This window comes from Mercurialis annua, linkage group LG2, assembly GCF_937616625.2.
Source record: "Mercurialis annua linkage group LG2, ddMerAnnu1.2, whole genome shotgun sequence".
NCBI classification, from domain to species: Eukaryota; Viridiplantae; Streptophyta; class Magnoliopsida; order Malpighiales; family Euphorbiaceae; genus Mercurialis; species Mercurialis annua.
In genome coordinates this window covers 4270628-4289193 of record NC_065571.1, presented here as the reverse complement: position 1 = coordinate 4289193, position 18566 = coordinate 4270628, and the positions used below count along the sequence as shown (strand labels likewise).

Below are 18566 nucleotides of genomic sequence, written 5' to 3'. Positions count from 1 at the left end.
AATGAAATAACGTGTCAAATTGTTGAATTTTTATACATTAATCCAAAAAAAATTGATGGAGTGGCAGTTTAAATTATCCCATAATTTACGATAACACACGTGAATCAGCCTACTGCCAACGTAAGGAATGCTTGACATGCTGTCGGTTGCTTGATTGTATCCATAAATAATGCAAAATCAGCTAAATTGTTTAACTTCTTTATCAAGATACATACATACATTACATATTGTAAGTTTATTTCCGTTTAAAATAATACTGTAAGTCTGTAATAAATTAATATTTTAATAAATATGTTATAATATTCTACTAAATGTTTTAAATAATAACATAAATAATTAAATATAATAATAAACATGAATATAAAATATTAATTTAATATGATATCTAAAAACATTCAAATGTTAAAAATAGACATTCGTACATCAAAACTATTCAACACTTACATTTAATGGTTTAGTCGCTTAATAAAATTAATATTCTGAATATAATCATGAAAAGTGAAAAATAAACAGTATATAATTGAGCAAATTATGTTGAGATTTCTGAAATATACTATAATTAATAGTTTAGTACCTCTTCTTTTAAAATCTACTTAATAGTCTCTTGATTTTAATTCCTTAACTGAGAGATTTTTCCATTAATTTGAGGGACTAAATCGTTTTACGGAACAAAAACTGAAATACCAAATCGTTTAAAAGTGAGTTATCAAATCGTTTAATAAAATTAAATGTGAGGGGCCAACCGTTCACGAAATTAAAGGTGGGTACCAAATAGTTTGAAAGTAAATGTCGAATTTAACAAAGGGGCCTAATAGTTAACGAAATTGAAATTAAAAGACCATTAAATAGACTATTAAAATAAGAGATATCAAATTGTTAATTATGGTGTACCTCAAGGACCATAAAGTAATTTGCTCTATATAATTAAGAAATAAAAGATTGAAACGAAATTTTAAAAACTTTACGTGATATGATTAAAAAGGAAAATATTTATATGTGTTAATTAAACGTATGTATATGAATATTTTGAAGTTATGTATAGTGGATTAATTCATTAATATAATTAACTACATAAATTTAAATATTTTACTTATAGATCAAGTAGATTAAACACAATTAAATGGACTTTTTATGTTTTAAATGGATTAATCCGTTAATAATTTGAACTAATATAAACTCGATAAAAATGTATTTAATTTCATATTATATTGTGTCTTTTGATATTTGTACCATGTTAAAAATTATTAACTCTTCAAAAATAGTGAATATAAAAATGAAGGTATTTTACCGAAAGAAGGTCGATTTATGTCAACTCCGAGGTCAATAGTGTAAAGTGTATTTTTTTATGATGATGGGTTAGTGAATGATTGAATATTTGCATCATTTTCCTTGATGTGCAAAATAGATTTGGATGATATTAGCAAAACTAGCAAGTTAATCAACCAACTCTATACATATTTCAGCAATAATGAATGGAAAAACATCAGATAAATAATCTTTGTTTTATTGGGTTTTTTTCTATTTTAATTTGGTCTTACCTGGCAGACTATTAATACTAGCATTTATTGATACAGTTAGCACCATACTGAAATAAAAGAGCATGACTCCGTCAATATATTCCTATCAGTATCATACTAGGAAAAATTATTAAACGCAATTGTTGCGTCCTGTCATTCGTACAACAAATTAATAGTGCGTTAGTTATATGAAAAAATAAATAATAAAAAAGATAAATAATAATTAAAAAATGTTTTTTCGCAAAATATGTACAGCCAATATATGGAATAAACACTCATCACACTAGAGGTTTCAATCAATTACAATAAACCGTGTTTGATTTTTTTAAAAAAAAATTATTATAGTTATGTCTAAATTTTTATATTTTTTAATATTTTTATTTTCAGAAAATATCAAATAAATATTTTTATTTATTTTTCGATCACTGATGTCTGTTGTATTAAAAATACAAACATAAACCACATATTTGCTTATTTTGTTCTCTATTATTAGCAAAAGAAATGGTATTGAAGGAAAATAATATAAATACATGTGCATGTAGAGGTACTGAAACTTTAGACACCAATAAAAAGATTAGCACTCACATATATCGTCCATTAATCTTCAAAGGAAACTATTATACTACTATAAATATTAAAATTTATTTTTTCATTGATAATAAAAAAGTTGAAGTGACATTTATTTTAATTTAATTTCCAGTTTTCAGAATTGAGTTCTAAACTTTATATTGTAAATGTAGTTAACTGACTGATTAGTAGCTATTTTTAAAAAAAAAAATTGTTTTGCAATAATTATTATTGAACAAAGGATCATTTTGCATCCCAAATTTGGCACGAAAAATCGATGAAGGCCAAGTTTTTGAAAATAACACCTCAAACTATGGTAGCTTGGCTCATTTTAACAATTAATTTGAAAATTTATCCAATAAAATTGTGCTGCATCATATTCAATTTTATTTTTTTGACGACTCATCTGAGAAGAGAAATTGAGCCACTTTAGCCCAAGATGTGAGTTTATTTGTCCAAAGCCACGAGGAAATGACTAAATGCACTCCAAAAATGACTTCTCACACTCCTTTTTATGAATAATTAAAAGATTATAATACATTATATTATAAGAGTGTAAGAAACTATTATTGGAGTGTATATAGTCATTCCCAAGCCATAAGGTTAGACTTTTTTTATCTTTCATGCCAAATACAGGATGCAAACTAATTCTTTGCTAAATTATTATTTTATTATTGATGATGAACCTTTTAAAATATATTATTTGGTCTAAAAAAATAAATATTTAAATTAAATAACATATTCGGCCTAAAAATATAGTTGAACGGCGTATAATTCAACCAAAAAAAAATCAACAAAACAAAATTAAAAGAATATTATAGATTCAAATTCCATATCGCAGAAAATAAGTATTTGTGTGTTGTTAAAAGACCCATATTAAATGGGAGGTTTGGACGGTGGCGTGCGGACCATCTTCTCTGAGACTTCGTCCAAGTAATCAGGTTCCGTCAAGGGTTATCTTGTCAAAAGAATATATAATTCGCTGACTGTTGTCAACACTTCACACTTCATTTTAATGAAATTTATACAATGATAAAAAAAAGATCACATGCAGATTAAGAAATAAATAAATTACCAATGAGTTATAATTCGAATGGTATAAACGCTATAAGAAAACTTCTAGGAATTTGATATTGATAATGAAGAGAGATTTGGGCTAAAATAATAGGTAAGTCCAAATCCAAATAAGAAAGGAAGGGCTCATAAGTCTCTCAATCTCACCGCTTCAAGAGATGCTTCTGTCGCAATCTTAACTAACTTCAAACAACAAAAAATCAAATTATCAATCAAATTTATCATTTTAATGGGAAAATCTAAGTCTTTCAAGAACAGTTTCACATTCGGTTCGTATTATTCATACTTAATTTCATCTAATTCTCTTTGATTTTCTTAATTATTTAAACAATGGATTAAACTAGAATAATTACCTTCAACATGTAATCTGTCTGGAGGTTTTACTAGTGTCCTTCAGCTGCAATTGCCTGCACAAATTATGTTCTTCGCTAAATACCATGTCCTCAAATCAGTGGAAGAATCAGTCATCCACAAAACGCGATTTACCTTCATGTAAGCGTCCACATAAGGATCTGGGACGATCCCAGCTGTTTTCTCTCTTCTACTTAACATCCAGAAATTGAAATTAAAATCTAATTTGATTGCCATAATAAATCAGCTAAACCAAGAAATCAGGAGATTTACCTGCTCTGCTTCCAACACCCTGATACTGAGCAGAAAAATCAATAGTTTCCCTTACAGTCATCTCAGGTATGTGCGGCTTGTATTGACTTGTGTAGACTGACGATTTTTGAGGAACAATCTCATCAATCGTGTAACCATTATATGAAATCTCCCCCTTAACCTGTAAACCAGAGATTCTCGAGCTACGTCCATTGGGCAGTTCATCCACATCTTAAGCAGTAGGCTACATTTAGCTCCTGGAAAAGCTTTATTTGTATTTGTGAAACAGGTAAAATTGACTTTCCATTCATCGGAATTTTTATTTCTATAGAAAACTGGTAGCTTGCTAACACGGGATATAAATTGACAGCAAGTCTTATGGATAAGGTGTACGAGTCCTACAAGGATGATGACGGGTTCCTGTACATGTTTTACAGCAGCGAGAAGACCTTTGAATAAACCCTTTGTTTGGTTAAATTCTAGAGTAGGGTTTATTGTATTTGCAAATGAATTCATTTAGTATTCTAGGTAGCAATATTTTAGATTGAACAGAAAAAAGATAGCAACCAGTCTGGAACCAAATAAAATAAGCTTTTTGATCCAATATTCTAAATAGCAATAGTTTATCAAGTAAGAGAAAATTAACATGCTGAAACAATACAAAATTTAGAGCAAAGTCAACGATAATTGCCGTTGAATTTTCTATAATTAAATCACCTAGAAGAATAATATATTTGATATCATGTGATCTACCATTGAACTATTCAAATCAGAAGCAAAACATTATAGTAAGATAGCTTTATCTGTCACAGATTTCTAACTTGATACCTGTCTTGTAATCTCCTTCCAACTCTCTGCTATACTACTTAAGATTCTGGCTGTGTGTATCCCAAAGATTTTCCACCAATAAATAATTAAGACAGAATTGAAGACATGGCAAGTCTATAGACAGATACCTATGAATGACCCAGAGTCCAGGGACTCGAGTGTTACTGCACAATAACAAAAAGTAAATCGAATTAAAAAAATTGAGTGCCTATGAACAATGGAGCTCTGTCAGACTTACTCCGTCCCAAATTGATTTGCAGTATTTAAACTGCTATAACAATGAGGAAAATTTATGTATACATGCAAAAATCGGTCGATACTGTCAGAATCCACCAAATCAAACATTTTTTATTTCAAATTAGGCAGTTAAATATTTACTCAAGTGAATAAATGTCATATATATCTCATTAATTATTAGTTCAATTCTTTATTTATAAAATTTACACAAGACTATTATATGATTAAATAAAGATAATTGTGATATTTTTTTATAAACTAAATTCTGTAATATGTGTACTTATCCTAAAATACCTCAGAGTGTTCAAAATTCGGACAAGGATGCAAATGCGAGAAAATAAAGTAAATGAAAACAATAATATTCCTTAGTGTGCACCCTAGTGAAAGTAAATGCTTAAGTTGAGTATTTAAACTCTATTAATTTCATCCATTCTTATTCTCTAACTTCAATACCCTACGATTTAATATGCAAGAGCTTGATATTCCAAAATTAGGTTAAGTAAATCTGCTACTAATCTACATGTGATGTGAAAGTATTTATGTATGTGCATGATATAGAGGAGAAGAAAGAGAGTTTACCTGAAGCATGGGATTGTTTTTCGGAATATTACATGCCAGGATACATTGAGGCCAGTCTTTAACACTGGAAACATAGAAAAACCATCAAATTAGTTTTCAAAAACTACGGATATAAGAAAAATACATACACAAATAATAAATGAAACTGATTTTTGCTAGTAAATGCCTTTTACCTATCCGTCGAGCAATGGAAGATCTTGTATTATCAGAAGCTCCTCCGAGCAATGACTAAAAAAATCAAATATAAAATAATCTGCTTCTACATCTCATTAAGTACAGGATATATATTCTACAAACAAATTATGGAACTTTAAATACTTCAAGTTCTTGATTGCACTATCAAAGTATTTATGAACATTCGAAAGAAAACCAAAACATCGACTATAAGAACGACAGCAAAGGCTCTTTTGTTCTTTCATTGGATCAAGACACAGAAATTCTACTCTAAGAAACATGAAAATTAATAACTTGGAAGGACATGTGAATAGCAGCAAAACTATATCATTCTACAAAAACTGCCAAACGAATTATTATACATCACAAAACTAATTGAGTAACTGTTATAACTTATCATGTTTTGAGCTCTAAATGCTCAACAAATACAAAATCTCAACACCTACTGAAAAATAAAGCAAATTAATTTTCTGAAAAGAGATTGTAAATGTAAATAAATAAACCTCAGGAGTACTTTCACTTGTATTCAAAACTAGGCACAGGTGGAGCATCAAAACTCTCCAAAATCTCGGTCTTGCCACGGCCGCTTGCTGCAGATTCCTCCTTCTTCCCTCCTCCAAACATACCCCCAAACCAGCCCGAACTAGAACCCGACTCCGACCCAGTATCTGTTGATGCCGCTTCTTGAAAAGCAACTTGAGGTTGCATTTGGGGCTGACCAGGAATACCGGTAGGAAACCCTAACCCAGCACCAGGGGCAGAATCGTCCATAATAACAGGCATATTTTGCTGTTGAGCACTCATAACCTTATTAAGCATAATCCCAGCTCCTTCAATTAGCCCTAATAAAATTCCACCAAAAAGCGCAGACCTAGCCGACGCGCCTAACCCTTGTCGCATCGAAAGAAACCCGCCGGTAGCAGCACCGGCGAAGATCGAGTTCCATGGATCTTCTTTCTGCCGAACGTAAACCATCGTGCAGTCGAAAGCAGAGAATAAGCCCCCCCAAACAGCGAAACTACCGCCAACTCGCGGCGCGTTCATTCGCACGGCTTGTGTGCCGCCGAGTAGACGCGCTCCCGATGGAGAGTTGTATGTTCCTTTAATAAAGTGAAAAGCTGAACCGCCTACAGCTCCCATGCCAAACGCGCCACCAATATCGTCGAGAATTCGGTCGGGACATGGTTCTCGGGAGGTTTCCGGCGTACCCATGTATGAATAACGTCTGGTTTTTGGTTAGGGCAAGGAATTGGATTTTGAAGAGAAGGAGTATAAAACCCTAAATATTTAGCTAGAATTTTAATAGTTATTATATTTAATAAGAGTTTACATATATAAATTATTATTACACTTATTTGGTCATATTATTCAACAGAATAGAAGATAGCCGAGTTATTTTTAGTAATCTTTTGAAATTATTAATGTGTTATATAATATATAAAAAGTTATGATGTATAGTTTATATGAGGTCTATATAAATAGTTAAAATGTACTAGTATAATTTTAAAATTTTAATTATAGTAATAGATAATAGATTTCCTAAGGGGTTAAACTAGTTTAGTTAAATTCCTAATATATCCTCTTAAATCTCAAATAAATGACGGGAAAATATAAAATTTACTTTTTCACTGCTGGCAAATATTAATATCGTTTAAAGAGTAATATGCAGTTTGAATGTCGATACTAATTGTCTGGTCCAAATTTAATACCGTTGTGGGAAGCACGTTAAATATCTAATGATTCCATTCAATTGACTACTCGTGAGTTTTTTTTTTTTTTGACGAATGACTACTCGTGAATTATTCGATATTCAACTTAAAAAGAAAATGAAATCAACTCAAAAAAATTGGCTAATAATCACCGACGGTCCTCGACTTTTAACCTAAACTTCCCTAAACCCCCCTATACTTTCAAAAGCTTCCTTAAACCCCCCAACCTTTGTGGCGTCGCCATTCACGGCCCTTGTAGACGAAACTACCCTTTTATTTTTGGCGGTTGTCCTTTTTTTGAAAAAAAATAGTGGCGCCACATGTCAATTGACACGTCATTTAATGTCAAAATAAAATTGAAACACCCAAAATAACCCCTAAAAAATTAAACCAAATCAAATTTACTTAATCAAACCTAACCTACGGTCAATCTATTTACAACCGCCCGCCAACACGAACCACTCACCGCCATCCGCCGCCGATCGCCATCCGCCGCCGATCGCCACCCCCCGCCGACCGCCACCCGCCTCCGACCTATCTGAATCTGTTTTTGGAGAACAAATTAAGATGTGTTCTCCAAGAACAGATCTGAAATATGTTCTTGGAGAACAAATACACATATGTTCTCCAAGAACAGATGTGGAGAAGACGAGCACCAACTTGTCTTCTCAGAGAAGACGAGCTTGGTCGTTTTCTCACCTGAAAAGATGATCAGAGGCGGGTTCGGTTGTGACGGTTTGGTTGCGATGATTCAGCGGTTTGAATAGGTTGATTTGGTTTGATTTTTTATTTTTAATTAAATTAAATTTTAATAGTTGTAAGAGTGTTTTGTGTTTTTCAATTTTTTTTAGATATTTTGCCACATGTCAAATGACACGTGGCGCCGTCTTTTTTTTTTAGAATTATAGCCGCCAAAAAAAGATGGCGCTGAGAGGTATTTTCGTTCATAAGAACCGTGAATGAGCGCCGCCATAAAGTATGGGGGGATTAGGGAAATTTTTGAAAGTATAGGGGGTTTAGGGAAGTTTAGGGTAAAAGTCGAGGACCCTAGGTGATTATTAGCCCAAAAAATTTGAGCTGAGTTGATGCTTGGACTATTTAAAATAGAGGTATTAACCAATTAATAATAAGCGGTGTTTGATTACTAATTTTTTAAAATGATTATGGTTATGTCTACATTTTTGTAATTTTTAATAATTTAATTTTTTAAAAAAAATATACCAAATAAATATTTTTGGTTATTTTTCGATCACTTTGGGTTAAAAATACAAACATAAACAACGAGTTAATAAGGAGAAAACGGGATTGTATGATAATATATTTACAAATGTGCATGCAGAGAAAACGAAACTTCACACACCAATAAAAAAACTTATTACTCGTATACATCGTCATTTTATTTTTAAAGAAGATTACCAGTTTCTATAAATGTTAATTTCATTTTTATTGATAGCAGAAAAACTGAAGAGATAATTAATTTTTAATCTAAATTTCCGGTTTTTAGAAAAGTGTTCTTGTTTTTATATCGTAAATGTAATTTACTGACTCATTTAGTCGCTAATTTTCTTTTCAATTTTCATAAATGACTGTTTTTCAATAATAAATTATATTGATGATGAATCATATATCTTTATATTGTTAACCAATGGTGAAACTAGGACGAGACAGGTGGGCGGTCCCATCACAATTGTGAGATGCCAGAGACCGATGAATACCGAATAACTGTTTTTAAAACAAATTAAGCTAAACAACACTGATATTTTGTTTCAAAAAATATAAAATAAGTCAAATAACATATTGTTGAGTCTAAAAGATAGTTGGAAGATGTATATTTCAAACAAAAAAAATGAAGAAATTTGAGATTGATATTGAAGTGAGAATTGGGCTAAAAGAAATCCAAATAAGAAAGGAAGGGCCCATAAGTCTCTGAATCTCACCGCTTCAAAGAGATGCTTCTGTCGCAATCTTAACTAACTAACTTCCATATTCATATTCCCTCTCTTTCTTTCCTTGATTTCTCTGTTTCTCTTCCAAACAACCAAAAAATCTAATTATCAATCAAATTTATCATTTTAATGGGAAAAGCCAAGTCTTTCAAAAACAGTTACACATTCGGTTCGTATTATTCATCCTTCTTAATCTTTTTGATTTGGTTAATTATATTGATCCTGATCCTTCGTTTTGCTTAATTTGATTTTCAGATGAACGTCTCCAAGAATCCAAAACCATCATTGCCAAATACCCAGACCGAATCCCTGTAAGAATTCTTTTCATCATATTTTTTAATTAATTCCTTTCTTCCTATAATTTATTTCAATAAGTTGGAGGATTAATGTCCAAGTTATGTCATTTCATATGTTTTAATGAAAATTCCCAGAATTATTAAATTAATGATAGGGATAATATTTAATATCTATAAGACCGCTACTTAGAGAATATGCTTTCATTTTTATTTAAATTTAGCCATACCAGACATGATCCGTTAGAGAAAATTTTGTATATGCTCTCTTCATTTATGTACAAAGCCATTAATATTTGTGAAAATTATTAATTAATACAACACGGATTTTAAATCTTGGCAATGTCAATATATGAACTATATCATTCTTTTACAATTCGAAACACTGGTAAAATGATATTGACGTGGATTTCAGAACATGGTATATTTTGATGTTTATATGAGGTGTTCTCAATTGTAAAAGAATTGATTGTTCATTTCTAAGATTTAAACTCCATGTTATAAGTGCAAAACGCATCAAAGTTTATTATTTAATTTGCATTTAACCTTATTATTAATAGTTAAAAAAAATTATATCTACAAAGAATGTGGTAGACGATGTCTATGTAAGTATTTCTACGATCATAAATCTCAGCGCAAGCGACCCATAATTTGGCTTCATTAATACATTTTGTGGACATTATTTCATAAACCTGTTGGCTTTTCTTAAACTATTTTGATGACCCTTTCTTCTTGTCTGCTATTGCTGCAGGTGATTATAGAAAGATATTCAAAGACTGACCTTCCTGAAATGGATAAAACAAAGTACATTCTTTCTCTCATAATTGCCAATGCCAAATGTTAATACTTTTACGGATTACCAATAACTTTAACTTGCTATGCCAAATTCATGGGAGGCGATTTTTGCACTCCAACATATTATAACCACACTCCACATTTTGACAAAAGGACTCATGTATCCTTGCTGGTGTCTATATTTCTTTTATTTTGTTCCACCCCTCAAATGCAATCAATTCACCAAATTTTATATCTTTCATGAACTTTTCATTTATGTTATTACAATGGGAAATAAGTCTTTTACATTATTTTATTTCTTAACTAAACTAATATATTGCTATATTAAACTGTAATTTTGTGTATACAATAATCCTTTATTTGAAATTTTTTAAAGTTTTGATTTTCTTTGGTACATAATTAATTAGATAAAAAAAATTTGGTGAACTTATCATTAGCGATTATCTAATTTTTAGTGATTTGAACTTTACATTAATTATAAAATATAACACTATAATGATTTGAAACTATATTTTTCATTTTAACATAAATTGTTTATAAAATAATAAACTTTAGATTCATATAATTAAATACATAAATTATAAATAAATAGTCTATCAATTTCTGACCGAGGAAATATATTTTATACTACATTTTAAAATACAACTTATTTATTTTTGAACCTATTATATAATATTAGTTTTAATATTTTATATTACATTGATATGCAATATAATTAAATATTTTAAAAGATTCATTTGAATTTAATTAAAATGTCACATTCTCTTTTTCCGTCCTATTTTTTATGTCATTTTTAAATTTTTTGATGTCTTAAAGAAAATCTTTTTTTAACGCATTTTTTATTCTTAATATTAGTAGGTTTGATATATAAAATTAATGTAAGACTATCATAGTTTTAAGATAAAATGAGAAACATAAAAAAATATACTTATTCTATTTAAGATATTTTTAATATGTGTGAGAGTAATAGGGGGTTGAAAAAACAAACTAGTGGGTCATTTTTAATAAAAAAATAATATAAATAAGCAAAAGATGTGGGTCATGTAATGAGCCTCAAATTCTTGAATTGGGATTGTTGCGGTATGAGTAATGATGTTCTATGAGGGTATATTAGCCTATATGAAAATATTTTGGAGCGCAGTTATACACTTTGGAGCGCGAAAATCGGTTCCCCGAATTCATTTCCCTAATATGTTACCTGAGAAAAAGTTGGAATATATAGCATATGAAGCTCGGAATTATTGTTTTGCTTATTCAACTTATAAAGATGATAATTTATGTTCTCACATATTGCTTCAGATACTTAGTTCCTCGTGCTACGTCCATTGGGCAGTTCATCCACATCTTAAGCAGTAGGCTACATTTAGCTCCTGGAAAAGCTTTATTTGTATTTGTGAACAACACATTGCCTCCAACAGGTAAATTGGCTTTCCATTCATCGGAGTTTTTGTTTCTATAGAGAACTGGTAGCTTGCTAACGTGGGATATAAATTGACAGCAAGTCTTATGGATAAGGTGTATGAGTCCTACAAGGATGACGACGGGTTCCTGTACATGTTTTACAGCAGCGAGAAGACGTTTGGATAAACCATCACAGTTTATGGTAATTGTTTGTTGTCTCTTTAAGAAGTTGTGAATAATTTCATGTATGATACGCCAGCTGAGTTGGCTCAACATACTGTGTAAATAAATTGCATTCAAAGAATCTTTTGTAAATCATGTAAATCACTCTCTGTGCATAAATGGATGCAAGACATTTTCATGGGTCCTTTTAGTATTTGCGCCGTCGTCTGTGTTTCTTGCAGGAGGCTGCAGTTACCTTAGTTCATGGGTCTCACTAACGAAATACAAACCATCTGTTTGGTTAAATTCTACAGTATAATTTATTTCATTTGCAAATGAATTCATGTAGTATTCTAGATAGCGGTATTTTAGATTAAACAAAAAAATTAGCAACCAGTCTGGAACCAAATAAAATAAGCTTTTTGATTTAATATTCTAGATAGCAATAGTTTATGGAGTCAATACACACATAAAGAGAAAAGTTACATGCTCAAACCGTACAAAATGTAGAGCAAAGTCAACCATAAATGCTTTTGAATTCTATGATTACATCACAGCCCTAGAAGAATAAGTATATTTGATATCATGTGATCTACTATTGAACTATTCAAATCAGAAGCAAAATATTATAGTAAGATAGTTTTATCTGTCACAGATTTCTAACTTGATACCTGTCTTGTAATCTCCTTCCAACTCTCTGCTATGCTACTTAAGATTTTGGCTGTGTATACCCCAAAGAAATTAGCTTCTCCACCAATTTTTTCTCAGCATTTGCCTAACATTAAATAAGAAATAATTAAGACAGAATTGAAGACATGGCAAGTCTATAGACAGATACCTACGAGTGGCACCCAGTGTCCGGTGTTATTACATAATAAGAAAAGAAGCAAAATGAAATAAAAAAAATTGAGAGACTGTGAACAATGGAGTAATCTGTCAGACTTAGTTCATAACCTTCCGTCCCAAACTCATATGCAGTATTTGAACTGCTATATAACGATGAGAAAAACTTATCTATACATGCAAAAATCGGTCGGTACTATCAGAATCCACCGAATCATCATTTTTTTTATCTCAAAATATAGACGGTCAATTAATAGTTGAGTGACTAAATGTCATATATATCTTACTAATTATTATTTTAATTCTTTATACAAGACTTCTATTTGATTTAATAAAGATAACTGTGATATCCTTTTATAAATTAGATTTTGTAACATTTGTACTTATCCTTAAATACCCTATCAGTTTTCACCCCAACATTTATAATTAGGACAACGATGCAAATGCAAGTAAATAAAGTAAACGAAAACAATAATATTCCTTACTAAGTGTGCACCCTAGGTAGATGATTAAGTTGAGTAATTAAACTCTATTTACTTCTTCCATTCTTATACTCCAACTTCAATACCTTACTATGCAAAAGCTTGACATTCTAAAATTAGGTTAAGTAAAGCCGCTACTAATCTTAATCTACATGTGATATGAATGTATTTATGTACGTGCATGATATAGAGGAGAATAAAGAGAGTTACCTGAAGCATGGGATTGTTTTTAGGAATATTACAAGCCAGGATTACATTGAGGCCAGTTTTTAACACTGTAAAGAAACATTTAAGAGAAAAACCGTCAAATAATGGACATTTAAAATCCGACTTGTATCGGCAATACTAACACGAAATGAAATATTATGGCGATGAAAAGTTTGATTCAGCGTACGTACACAAACAATAAAATTGATTTTTGCAAGTAAACGCCTTACCTAAACGTCGAGCAATGGAAGATCCGGTATTATCAGAAGCTCCCCCGAGCAAACAAGACACACCTACCGAATTATCCTGCCACAACAATCATCAACTTCACATAATTTTTCACTAAAAACAAACAAACTAAAATCAAAAATCAAAGGTAGTTATATTTACAGGGCGAGTAGGAGCAGCAGCGTACAAATGACCGAATTTAGCAGAATTGCAACTTATCCAAGCGTAAATCTGCAATCAATTACATTTTGTTACGTGGACTGTTAAAGAAACTAAAAACAGCAGAAATAATAGGGTTGGATGATGACTTTTTTTAACCTGTTTGGGAAAACGGATGATTTGGAAATGCAAGGGACTGCTGTCGTCTATGATTTCGGTGAAGCAGTTGATCTCCAAACCAACATCGCCGGCGCCGGCGCTAGTTTCATCGGTCTGTGGCTTTTCTTCTACTGTGAGGTTTCTCAAAGAGCTATTCAACTCCAAATGTTCACCGTTCATTTTTTTGACTATACCAACGCGCTCAGATAGCAGCAAAACGGAGGGATTGTGTATTTGTTATGTTAGTATCAATCAATTGAAGTTATTAAAAAAAGCAGTGGTGATCGGAGCTAGAGTCGTCAAATTGCAGAGCCGCGCTTCTGTTGCAGTATGAAATATGAATGATGTTGAACTACGCGTCGTTTTTCAGGTGTGTTTTATGGGATTTGGGTCTAATGTAATCCTACAATCCAAGCCCTAAAGCCTTTTGTTTGAAAATGGGCCAATAGTTTTTGATGGCCCTATGAACGGGCCCATTTTAAGGGATTTTGATATTTTTGTGCCTCCCTACAAAAGAAATTCCGAATTTGTGCCTCTTGTAAAAATAAGAGAAAATTACCCTAGTTACTAGGTTAGACCATTTTATTTTGAATTTTACTAGAGTAAAAGTCTATTTTGAATTATACTATTATTAATTTTTTAATCTGAATTTAATGATTTTGCTTTACACAAAGATACTTTTTAAATTAGCAAAATACAACTACTCAAAATGGTAACCTTTCATATCTCAACCTATTCAATTTGAAAGATATCAGTAAGATTTTTGCCATTAATTTGAAAGATTTCACCAAGATTCTTGCCATTAATCAACATTTAAGCTATCATTCAAACCTTCCCATTTAATCTATCATTTAAAACAAGAAAATCCACTAAATACTAAACCCTAAATCAGACGTATCTTTCTTTTTCCTCTCATTATTTTTTATTTTGAATTTTACTAGAGTAAAAGTCTATTTTGAATTATACTATTATTAATTTTTTAATTTGAATTTAATGATTTTGCTTTACACAAAGATACTTTTTAAATTAGCAAAATACAACTACTCAAAATGGTAACATTTCATATCTCAACCTATTCAATTTGAAAGATATCAGTAAGATTTTTGCCATTAATTTGAAAGATTTCACCAAGATTCTTGCCATTAATCAACATTTAAGCTATCATTCAAACCTTCCCATTTAATCTATCATTTAAAACATGAAAATCCACTAAATACTAAACCCTAAATCAGACGTATCTTTCTTTTTCCTCTCATTATTTTCTTGGTTTTATTTATCTTTATCAAATTTATCTGATTTCTATTTCATTTTCGCATAGTTTTTACTATGATTTTTTTTCTTAGCAGAAGTTGTTCTTTTTTCCAGCGCTGTCCTTTTTTCCAGCTCGTTGTCGCATCCTCTTCAGAAGCAGCTCGTCGTCATTTTATTATTTCATTAATTTATCATATATATAGTAAATTAATAGTTAACTCATAATTAACCATTACTTAACTAGTAATATAACATAATAATATATAGTATATTTTTTGTTAACTAGCAGTAGTTTACTATTATTATTTTAAATGATAAGAGATATACTATTGTGGAAAATTCTTATTAGACTATTAGTATATAATTTATGTGGTATATTAATAGTTAACTTATTAGTTAACTATTAGTTAACTAAATAATAATTACTATACTGGTTAATTAACAGTACTTTACTATTATCTTTTAAAATGGTAAGAAGTATAATATTGTGGTAAATTTTTAAATGATAAGTAGTACACTATTAGTTAAATTATAAGTAGTTTACTATTATCTTTTTTAATTGATAAGAAGTACACTATTAGTTAACTATCAGTTAACCAAATGTCTACATAAAGATACCTTTTAATCACTAAGTTTATTAATAACATACGATATGAATACATACTTTAATAAAAATAATAATCTCAATTTAACAGTACGTAATTCAAATACAACCATTAAAAACATAATTGTTCATACACTAATAAGATGCTAAAATTATCTTCATTTTGGAAGATTACGACATGTTTTTTTGTTATTGCCCCCGTATATCGACAGCTTGCTGATTTGATTCCAACTGATATTTAATGTTTATTCAGTTTTCCCATAGTTAACCTTCAGTATGCCATGAATAAATGTTTTCAATGTCTCAAAATCCGCATCGTCTTTAACTAAAATTCCTTTGATCTTATAATTTGAGTGGTTTAGATCTTGCTCCCATACTCCATCATAGTAAACAAGTACCTTCAATATGGTCATTCCTGCACTAACATGATATATATTTGTTAAAAACACATTAGTTAACGTTTAGTTAACTATTAGTTAATTTTCATAAATTTATAAAACAATTTTGAAAATGTTTTTCTGGAAATAACCAATTAAAGAGGCAGGTTTTAAACTAGTTTATATTGCATAAAAAAGCCATGAAATTGCTGAAAACAATATATTTTTTTAGTTTTCAAATACAAACATGTAATTAACCAATTACAACACAAAATTTCAGTTGTTCATTGTTTTTTGTTTAATTCCGAATCTACATAAAATCATTGCGTTTTTCAAATCATTGGTTCACATGTAATTCGCCAATTAGAACACATCATTTCCAGAAAAAACTTCCTATTCAGTTAATTACATAATAAAATATGATTTTGAGAACACTAACCTTTTTGATTTGATGAGTTCTTGATTGTCTTCTTTGCTGAATTTTTTTTGTTTCTCAATGAGTTTCTGATTTGCTATTTTCAAATGGTGTTACGTTTTTAAAGAATCATTGAAATTCCATTGTATATGGAAAGCTTGTTAAATGCAACGTTATTGCTCTTTATAAATCTTGAAGATTTTTGAAAATATATTCCCTATATGTTAGTTTGCCCATTTGTAGGAGATATTAAAAGACATAATATCTAGTTTCCTTATTTCATGCAAACCGTATTTTTTATATTAAAATTGATATTTGTGCAATTTGAAAGTTGGTAAATGTATTTTTCAACTTTTCTTTTTGCTCTAGTAAAATTTAGATTATTTTGACATATGTAGGGTATTTGTTAAAAAAACTCTAAAAATAATTCTCGTTTTACGCCTGGACCCACGCTGCCCGCGGGCTTGTCCCTCTTCCCCAATCATTGGGGATCTGCCCCAATAATTGGAGAGAGAGTTATTTACTCTCTCCCAAATCATGGGGGCAGATAAGATTGGGCAATAATTATTAAAACCGGTTTTTTATCTTGCTCAATCATCAAACCAAGAATATAATTGCTGAATACTAACACGTTTCTTGAATACTATACTAACATTGTTGTTGCAATACTAACACATTTCATTTTCTTTTTCTTTTTTATGTTATTTTTTTAGCCGATGTGCGAGGAATTTATAATCTGAATCTTGAAAATCAATCCCAAAAATTAAACAAATCTAATTATCTATTTTCTTCTCATCACAGAAAATTAATTGTACGACTATTTGGTTCATTAAAAAAAAGGATTGAAAATAAAAATAAATGATTCCCTTTTTTATATAAATAAATGATTATTAAAAAAATATTTCAAATATTTATCTTACAATAAAAAGTATATTTTTAGAAAGTAATTTTTTTAAAAATAAAAAATCTTTTTAGAAAAAAAAACTTGTTATATGTTTATTCATAAAGCGTATTTTAATCCAAACCGAATAAAAAATTATATTTTTAAAATCGAGCCAAAATTTTAAGAATTTAAAATTTTCAAATAGAATCGAACCAGTTATTTTGGTCAATGTTTTGATTCATTTTGATGGTCGATGATGAAACTTTAATAAAAAAAATGCGTTCAAACCTAAACTAAACCGATTTTTTTTTTTTTTAATAATTCAAATTAAACCAAAATTAATATGTTTAATTTTTTTAAATCGAGCCAAACCAAAATTTTAAGGATGTAAATTTTTTAAATTAAACCAACCCGTCAATTTGGTTGGATTATCGGTTGATCGATTATTTTAGTTCAATTTATTTTACAGCTCTAAAAAAATAATGTCCAAAACCAAACTAAATCAAAATTCAATTTTTTTTAAAATATGAAGCCGAACCAAATTTGGTTTGGTTTTTTAGGTTGGTTGGATTATTTTGGGTGGTTGATATTATAATTTAACCATGAAAAAATCATGTCTAAAATAAAAAAACTGAGTTAATTATTACTCTCTCTCCAATCATTGGGACAGATCCCTAATGATTGGGGACTGGGGAGGAGGGACCAGCCCGCTATATGAGATAGCGGGCTGCGTGGGTTCAGGCACAAAACGAGAATTATTTTTACAAGAGGCACAAATCCGGAATTTCTTTTGTAGGGAGGCATAAAAATGTCAAAAACCCCCATTTTAATTGTTTTATTACACTAAACAAGAATAAAAAGTTCATTTTGACCCTCAAATAGAACAAAAAATCAAATAATACTAACTTTTTGCAAATTGTACTTTTAAAAACCGTTTATAACCAATTTGTTTAAAAAAAACACTGAAATAGAATTTGAAGCGTAAGAGTGAAAGAATAAACTCTAACGCGCATATGGGAAGGATTTTCAAGTTATAAGATGGGAGTTATTTTTACAAATATTTTTATATACTT

At 30.0% G+C, this 18566-nt stretch overlaps 4 protein-coding genes across 17 annotated transcripts; 2 read left to right on the top strand and 2 right to left on the bottom strand.

The window, feature by feature from the left end:
* Positions 1 to 3139: 3139 nt before the first annotated feature.
* On the bottom strand, positions 3140 to 6887 carry LOC130014600 (mitochondrial import inner membrane translocase subunit TIM17-2-like). 14 transcript variants are annotated; one of them, XM_056104746.1, is made up of 6 exons: positions 6083 to 6887; positions 5579 to 5633; positions 3783 to 5469; positions 3645 to 3702; positions 3512 to 3565; positions 3140 to 3341 (listed from the first exon to the last, which is right to left on the bottom strand). In XM_056104746.1, the coding sequence occupies exon 1, from the start codon at positions 6789 to 6791 to the stop codon at positions 6096 to 6098; it is 696 nt and encodes a 231-aa protein (XP_055960721.1). In that variant the 5' UTR covers positions 6792 to 6887; the 3' UTR covers positions 3140 to 3341; positions 3512 to 3565; positions 3645 to 3702; positions 3783 to 5469; positions 5579 to 5633; positions 6083 to 6095. The 14 variants fall into 14 exon arrangements, with proteins under 14 accessions (XP_055960721.1, XP_055960714.1, XP_055960720.1 ...); XM_056104739.1 differs by having other exon boundaries at positions 3645 to 3699; XM_056104745.1 differs by having other exon boundaries at positions 3140 to 3337; positions 3645 to 3699.
* Positions 3851 to 4220, top strand: LOC130015086 (autophagy-related protein 8i-like). The gene is made up of 3 exons (XM_056104608.1): positions 3851 to 3861; positions 3954 to 4041; positions 4104 to 4220. Exons 1-3 carry the CDS (start codon positions 3851 to 3853, stop codon positions 4218 to 4220), a joined length of 216 nt encoding a protein of 71 aa, XP_055960583.1.
* A 2351-nt stretch (positions 6888 to 9238) lies between the features above and the next one.
* LOC126670668 (autophagy-related protein 8i) lies at positions 9239 to 12096 on the top strand. The gene is made up of 5 exons (XM_050364469.2): positions 9239 to 9403; positions 9490 to 9545; positions 10279 to 10331; positions 11622 to 11740; positions 11821 to 12096. The coding sequence occupies exons 1-5, from the start codon at positions 9364 to 9366 to the stop codon at positions 11907 to 11909; spliced, it is 357 nt and encodes a 118-aa protein (XP_050220426.1). The 5' UTR covers positions 9239 to 9363; the 3' UTR covers positions 11910 to 12096.
* Positions 12097 to 12284: 188 nt separating this feature from the next.
* On the bottom strand, positions 12285 to 14319 carry LOC126670667 (uncharacterized). The gene is made up of 5 exons (XM_050364468.2): positions 13964 to 14319; positions 13808 to 13876; positions 13648 to 13723; positions 13421 to 13485; positions 12285 to 12660 (listed from the first exon to the last, which is right to left on the bottom strand). Exons 1-5 carry the CDS (start codon positions 14141 to 14143, stop codon positions 12595 to 12597), a joined length of 456 nt encoding a protein of 151 aa, XP_050220425.1. The 5' UTR covers positions 14144 to 14319; the 3' UTR covers positions 12285 to 12594.
* Positions 14320 to 18566: the final 4247 nt, after the last annotated feature.

Coding starts and splice junctions, on each gene's coding strand:
- LOC126670667 (XM_050364468.2), bottom strand. CDS start 14,143: ATGAACGGTGAACATTTGGAGTTGAATAGCTCTTTGAGAAACCTCACA. Junction 13,877..13,963: donor TCATCCGTTTTCCCAAACAG/GTTAAAAAAAGT, acceptor AATTGATTGCAG/ATTTACGCTTGGATAAGTTG. Junction 12,661..13,420: donor AAAACAATCCCATGCTTCAG/GTAACTCTCTTT, acceptor ATTTAATGTTAG/GCAAATGCTGAGAAAAAATT.
- LOC130015086 (XM_056104608.1), top strand. Junction 4,042..4,103: donor GAAAAGCTTTATTTGTATTT/GTGAAACAGGTA, acceptor GAAAACTGGTAG/CTTGCTAACACGGGATATAA.
- LOC126670668 (XM_050364469.2), top strand. CDS start 9,364: ATGGGAAAAGCCAAGTCTTTCAAAAACAGTTACACATTCG. Junction 9,546..10,278: donor AATACCCAGACCGAATCCCT/GTAAGAATTCTT, acceptor CTATTGCTGCAG/GTGATTATAGAAAGATATTC. Junction 11,741..11,820: donor CAACACATTGCCTCCAACAG/GTAAATTGGCTT, acceptor ATAAATTGACAG/CAAGTCTTATGGATAAGGTG.
- LOC130014600 (XM_056104740.1), bottom strand. CDS start 6,791: ATGGGTACGCCGGAAACCTCCCGAGAACCATGTCCCGACCGAATTCTC.